The sequence below is a fragment of the Thamnophis elegans genome, chromosome 13, assembly GCF_009769535.1.
Source record: "Thamnophis elegans isolate rThaEle1 chromosome 13, rThaEle1.pri, whole genome shotgun sequence".
NCBI classification, from domain to species: Eukaryota; Metazoa; Chordata; class Lepidosauria; order Squamata; family Colubridae; genus Thamnophis; species Thamnophis elegans.
In genome coordinates, this window is record NC_045553.1 from 3,915,270 (window position 1) to 3,922,769 (window position 7,500).

Sequence of the window (7,500 nt, forward strand, 5' to 3'; positions counted from 1 at the left end):
CCATAGGTGAGCCAGCCACTTTCTCCAAAGGGGGTGTGAGCCAGCAGCTGACGTGCGATCTTCCCCTTGTGCGACAAATTGGCCGGGCGTGTTCCCTTGGCTTCCAAAAGCAGCTTTGCCTGCCCTAACAAGTCCTCCTTTGTCCAAGCTGTCAGGGAAATTTTGGCCTTTGTTCTAAGTACAGGGTACTTAGACAGCACATCTGTCCTTGTCCTTTGCCAGTTGGAAATGCTTCCATGTTGCTTTTTTTAAAAATAAACTTGTCTTCTTGATGGAAACTACCGTATTTTTCGGAGTATAAGACGCACCTAAAAGAAGGTGAAAATTTGGGTGCGTATTATACACTGAATGTAGCCCCAACCCTTTGGCCTCTGCCTCCTACACCCGAGCTATAGATATTTGCCCCCTATGGTGATTAATCTCTTCTTTTGTCCTCAGCAGCCCATGAACGCCAGCACAACCGCCTTACCGGCTGACATGTCAGCGTTTGGTGTAATTAGCGAAAGCCTCTCCTTCGACTTCAAGGATAACGACATGAAGAGGCTGTCCATGGAGATCGAGAAGGAGAAGTGAGTCCTCTTATTACTTCGTCCCAGGTGGGAAGGATGCAGGAAGGTTTCCACCCGTGTTGAGAGAGTATGCGGGAAGTTGAAAAGCCAAAGATTTGCAGAGCAGCTGCGTGACGAATCCTGCCTCTTGATTTTGATGTTAGCTTCAAGTTATTGGCTTTCTCGGATCGTTTGTCCCTCTGCTCAGTCACTCACGCCCTGGTCATCTGGTGTTTGGACTACTGCAATGCATGGGGCTACCATGAGGGCAGACAGAGAGAGAGAGAGAGATGATAAATGATACATAGATGATGGATGGATAGATGGATTAGATGGATGGATGGATTAGATATAAAGATGGATAGATGAATTATATAGATAGATGGATTAGATAGATGATAGATAGATAGATAGATAGATAGATAGATAGATAGATAGATAGATAGATAGATAGATAGATAGATAGATTAGAAATAAAGATAGATGGATTAGAAATAAAGATAGATGGATTAGATATAAAGATGGATGGATGGAATGAATAGATAGATGATAGATAGATAGATAGATAGATAGATAGATAGATAGATAGATAGATAGATAGATAGATAGATAGATATGGATAGATTAGATATAAAGATAGAGGGATGTATTAGATATAAAGATAGAGGAATGGATTAGATAGATAAATGGATGGAAGGCTGGATGAAGAGAGAGAGAGATGATAGGTAGATGATAGATATTGACAGATGATGGATGGATGGATTAGATAGATCGTTGGATGGATGAAATATAAAAATGGTTAGATGGATAGATGGATTAGATATAAAGATAGATGGATGGAAGGATGGATATATATATATGTGTGTGTGTGAGTGTGTGTGTGTGTATAGGAAGATGCCAGATATTGATAAATGATGGATGGATGGATTAAATAGATTGATAGCTGATGGATTAGATATAAAGATAGATGGATTAGATATAAAGATGGATGGTTGGATTGGATGGATGGATGGATGGATGGATGGATGGATAGGGAGATGATAGGAAGATGATGGATATTGATAGATGATGGAAGGATGGATGGAGAGAGAGAGAGAGACAGAAGATAGGAAGATGATATTGACAGATGATGGATGGATGGATGGATGGATGGATGGATGATGGATGGAGAGAGAGAGAGATGATAGGAAGATGATAGATATTGATAGATGATGGATGGATGGATGGATGGATGATGGAAGGATGGATGGATGAAGAGAGAGAGACAGATGATAGGAAAATGATAGATATTGATAGATCATGGATGGATGGAAGGATGGATGGATGGAGAGAGAGAGACAGATGATAGGAAGATGATAGATATTGATAGATGATGGATGGATGGATGGATGGATGGATGGATGGATGATGGAAGGATGGATGGAGAGAGAGAGAGACAGATGTTAGGAAGATGATAGATATTGATAGATGATGAATGGATGGAGGGGTGAGTTCTGATATTTCACATACTAGAATTTGGCATTCAGTTAGGTGGTAGAGCTGAAGATCTTCCAACCATTTCAGCTTGCAGGGCCAATCACATCATTGGTTCGAATACTCTCATTCTCAGCAGGTGAGAGCCATGAGTGAACCGCTCCCGACCTTTACTAACCCTGTAAAGACACACACACATACACACACACACACCACCCTGTGGCTGATGTCCTCCACTCTTACCCACCCCGCGTTGCTTTTAAGACCATTGCCCAAAACAGACTTACAAAATAAATATTAAAGAATAAACTGGACAGCCGTTGGACTGGGAGGGTAGAAGGCGGTTGCCTTGAGCAGGGGGTTGGACTAGGAGACCTCCCGAGGTCCCCTTCCAGCCCTTGGATTCTACCTCTGCCGCCTAGTTTTATCAAAGTCCTGCAAAAATCACTTCACGGCGGTTTCTTTGCCTCTGCCCAGGGTGGAATACATGGAGAAGAGCAAGCATCTCCAGGAGCAGCTGAATGAGCTGAAGACCGAGATCGAAGCTCTGAAGCTGAAGGAGAGAGAGACCACCATGGACATCCTGCACAGCGAGAACCACGACCGGGGGAATAGCAAGCACAACACCATTAAGAAGGTAATGGCTCACCTGGCTCTTTCGAAATGCCCAATCACCATACTGCCACACTCCTCCCAATGGCCGGTAAGATCCCACAGGGTTGGCCTCCTTCAGATGCCGTCAGCCAGACAATGTTGGCTGGCGGCTCCCCGGAGGAGAGCCTTCTCTGTGGCTGCCCCGACCCTTTGGAACGAACTACCTCCAGAAATCCGGACCTCACCCACTCTCATGGCCTTCAGAAAAGCTGTCAAGACCTGGCTTTTTCGGCAGGCCTGGGGCTGTTGACCTCATTGTTGAGGTCCAGCCCCGACTGAAATGAATGTATCTGGGTTGTTTTTAACTTGTCTTATTTTATTTTTATTTTCTTTCTTTCCTCTGTCTGTAAGCCGCCCGGAGTTCTCCGGGATTGGGCGGCCTATAAATAAAATTAAACTTGCAAACTAGCCTTTTCCGATGTGGTGTCCCCAAGCTGGGTAGGAAAACCCCTTTCAGGCTAGCTGGGAATTCTGAGGATGGCACGCAGGAGGGAGGATATTCCATGATCCCCCCTTGGCAATTCTGACTAGCCTGGAGCTTTTCCATCATCCAGGCCAAGGTTGTCCCCAAAGGTGCTTTTTGCAAGAGGCCACTGGACTTTCTGGGTTTTTCTTTTTCCTTCCTTTAATTTCTTTTTTGTTGCATATTTAAAATTCTTTTGTAAACAGAATGCTGTCCGGTTTCCCCCCTTTAACATTTTCACATATATACATAATTCATTTTACGTTATATTTCCATTCCCCATTTTAGCCGTGTTGTTTTCTTCCCATGTTTCCCCAACTATAAAAAAATTTTTTACATAAAACATTTCATTTTCATCCCTTTAGAAATAAACCATATTTCTCATTTCCATCTATTTTCTATAAGTAACGTATACCTTCAAATTCAGTATTGCATATAATCAACATTTTACTTAATAATTTGCACAGTTAATAACATTAGTATAGTTCAATCACATCTTACTTAGCTACATACCATTATCATGATTAGCATATTTCAGTTAAAAACAACAACACACCGGTTTTAAATATTTCGGTGTATTTTAAAACCCTGGTGCCAGAAGCCTGTGTAATCAGGTTCCATGTCCTTTTGCCTCTTAACTTTCCTGTTTAGAATTATCATTCCGTTAGGAGCTCCCTCCTTCCCACCAAGATGAAATCATGTTTGCAAAAAATACATATAAATCTGCTGGAATAGAGAAATTCAAGGGTGGCTTTCAGGATCTCAAAAATCTCCCAGGAATTTTGTCCCTTTTAGCAGGTAGCTATGCCTTCCGTGAAACGAATCCTGTAAAAATCTAGTGGAAAATGGTTGTCTATGAAGGAGGAGAAGAATTTCATTTTATTTCTTTTCTTTTCTTAAGGAAAACCACTTTCCCCTCTAAAGAGCTTGGGGCATGTGATGTAGCTTATTGATATTTCATGTATTATCCCCAGAGGCCAGGGATGTAGGTCAGGCCCACCATCTCAGCCTTTTCATAATCGGGAACCAGAGGATTTTCATCTGGTTTTTATTGCAATTATAACCAGGTGACCCCTGAAAAGGAGAGGGCCCTGGATGGTTTATTTGCCAGAGTGGGGGATATTAACAGGCCGTATTGTCATGCAGATATGAAGGAAGATAGATATGCCAATTTTTCCGTCTGCCTTTTCATTTGCATGTATATGTATATATGCATGCTTTGGTAAGTGCTTTGTGTGTTTGCGTGTGTGTGATAGAGAGAGGGAGAAAGAGGGGGAGAGGGGAGGAAACAGAAGAGATAGAGAAAGACAGAAAGAGAGGGAGAGAAAGAGAGATGAGACAGAGATAGAAGAAATAAAGAGAGAAGAAATATAGGAGAGAAAGAGAGAGAGATGAAACAGAAGAGATAAAGACAGAAGGAGGGAGAGAAAGAGATAGAAGAGATTAAAGAGAGAGAGAAAAAGACAGATGAGAGAGAAGAAATATAGGAGAGAAAGAGTGAGAGATGAAACAGAAGAGAAAGACAAAGAGAGGGAGAGAGATGAGACAGAGAGGAGATAAGAGAGATAGAAGATAGGAGAGAAAGACACAGAGGGAGAGAGAAAAAGAGAGATGAGACAGAAGAAAGAGAAATGCAGACAGAGATAGGAGAGGAAGAAGTGATAGGAGAGAAAGACACAGAGAGAGAGAGATGAAACAGACGAGATAAAGACAGAAAGAGAGGGAGAGAAAGAGATAGAAGAGATTAAAGACAGATGAGATAGAAGAAATATAGGAGGGAAAGAGAGAGATGAAACAGAAGAGAAAGACAAAGAGAGGGAGAGAGAGATGAGACAGAGGAGATAAGAGAGATAGAAGATAGATAGAGAAAGACACAGAGGGAGAGAGAAAAAGAGATGAGACAGAAGAAAGAGGGAGAAATACAGACAGAGATAGGAGAGGAAGAAGTGATAGGAGAGAAAGACAGAGAGAGAGAGAGATGAAACAGAAGAGATAAAGATAGAAGGCGAGGGAAGGAGATAGAAGAGATTAAAGAGAGAGCGAAAAAGACAGATGAGAGAAGAAATATAGGAGAGAAAGAGAGAGAGATGAATCAGAAGAGAAACACAAAGAGGGAGAGAGATGAGACAGAGAGGAGATAGAGACAGAAAAAGACAGAGATAAGAGAGATAGAAGATAGATAGGAGAGAAAGACACAGAGGGAGAGAGAAAGAGAGAGATGACAGAAGAAAGAGAGAGAAATACAGAGACAGGAGAGGAAGAAGTGTTAGATAGGAGAGAAAGAGAGAGAGAAAGAGAGAGATGAGATAAAGAGAGGCAAAGATAGATAGGTAGGTAGGTAGGTAGGTAGATAGATGATAGGGAGGGAGGGGGGAGAGAGAGAGAGAGAGAGAGAGAGAGAGAGAGAGAGAGAGAGAGAGAGAGAGAGAGAGAGAGAGAGAGAGAGAATATTTTCTCTTCTTTTAAGAAAATAATGTTACCAAGGCAGAGATCACCCCACCGCCACCTCAGTTGGGGCAAGGTCCCCCGTTGAAGACAGAGGAGTGCAGTTAATTTCTTTATTGGATTTAAAAGTATTTTTAAACTGCGGGGTTTGCGCCAAAGAGCTCAGGAAGCATATTAGCACCGAGACTTCCCCTGCCCTTCAGGCTTACGGTCTTAAGGACGTGATGCACTTGGGCGAAAGGGACGAAGGGAAGGGAGAAGACGGCAGATTTAAAACAATACAAGTAATGCCCACCTTTATCAAAGATGGATTCCTCCCACACCCACCCCCCCAAAAAAACCCCATTGATGAAAAAGGGGACTTAAAAGAAGGGGGTGGCTCCTAAAAACCACACAGACGCCATATTTCCCAAGGAAACTCGCTTCCGACGGGCAGTTTGTGAGAAGTCTTTGGGATTTCGGGCCTGGCTTCCCCCCCAGTGGTTGGCTAGATTTTATTTTTAATTTTTTTATTTCTCACCCACCTAAGAGCCTCAGTGGCGCAGTGGTCAGAGTGTAGTACTGCAGGCTACTTCTGCTGACTGCCGGCTGCCTGCAATTTGGCAATTCGAATCTCACCAGGCTCAAGGTTGACTCAGCCTTCCATCTTTCCGAGGTGGGTCAAATGAGGACCCGGATTGTTGGGGGAAAAAACGGAATATGCTATTGCTCTATCATCCATCTATCTATCTATCTATCTATCTATCTATCTATCTATCTATCTATCTATCTATCTATCTATCTATCTATCTATCATCTATCTATCATCTATCTATCTATCTATCTATCTATCTATCATCTATCTATCATCTATCTATCATCTATCTATCTATCTATCTATCTATCTATCTATCATCTATCATCTATCTATCTATCTATCCATCTATCTATCTATCTATCATCTATCTATCTATATTATCCATCTATATTTCTCTCTGTCCATCTAGCAATAGCAATAGCAATAGCAGTTCGACTTATATACCGCTTCATAGGGTTTTCAGCCCTCTCTAAGCGGTTTACAGAGTCAGCATATCGCCCCCACAGTCTGGGTCCTCATTTTACCCACCTTTGAGCCGGTGAGATTTGAACTGCCGAACTGCAGTTAGCAGTCAGCTGAAGTGGCCTGCAGTACTGCACTCTAACCACTGCGCAACCTCGGCTCATTTTAGCCATCTGTCTGTCTGTCTGTCTGTCTATCATCTATCTATCTATCTATCTATCTATCTATCTATCTATCTATCTATCTATCTATCTATCTATCTTATCCATCTATATTTATCTCTGTCCATCTGTCTGTCTGGCTGGCTATCTATCAATCTATCTATCAATCTATCTATCAATCTATCTATCATCTATCTCTATCTATCTATCTCTATCTATCTATCTCTATCATCTATCTATCTATCTATCTATCTATCTATCTATCTATCTATCTATCTATCTATCTATCTATCTATATTATCCATCTATATTTATCTCTGTCTGTCCGTCCATCCGTCCATCCATCCATCCATCCATCCATCCATCCATCCATCCATCCATCCATCTATCTAATCTATATCATCCATCTATTTATCTATCTATTTTTCCATCCATCCGTCTATTCTGTCTGCCTGCCTATCTGTCTGTCTGTCTGTCTGTCTGTCTGTCTGTCATGGTGGCACAGTGGTCAGAGTGCAGTACTGCAGGTTATTTCTGCCGACTGCCGGCTGCCTGCAATTTGGCAGTTCGAATCTCACCAGGCTCCAGGTTGGCTCAGCCTTCCGTCCTTCCGAGGTGGGTCAAGTGAGGACCCAGATTGTTGGGGGTAAATAGGCTGACTCCGTAAACCGCTTAGTAAAAGCACTAAGAAAGCGGTATACAAGTCTTAAGGGCTAT

The 7,500-nt window shown here is 42.2% G+C and overlaps 1 protein-coding gene across 4 annotated transcripts in view; it reads left to right on the forward strand.

The window, feature by feature from the left end:
- The window catches only part of NF2 (neurofibromin 2), an 83,349-nt gene that overhangs the window by 61,487 nt on the left and 14,362 nt on the right, over positions 1-7,500 (forward strand). For 2 of the 4 annotated variants that reach the window (XM_032229505.1, XM_032229507.1), the window contains 2 exons: positions 439-569; positions 2,499-2,658. In XM_032229505.1, coding sequence (XP_032085396.1) covers positions 439-569; positions 2,499-2,658 — 291 coding nt within the window. The remainder of the gene's footprint in view (positions 1-438; positions 570-2,498; positions 2,659-7,500) is intronic. The other 2 variants (XM_032229509.1, XM_032229506.1) reach the window with 1 other exon arrangement.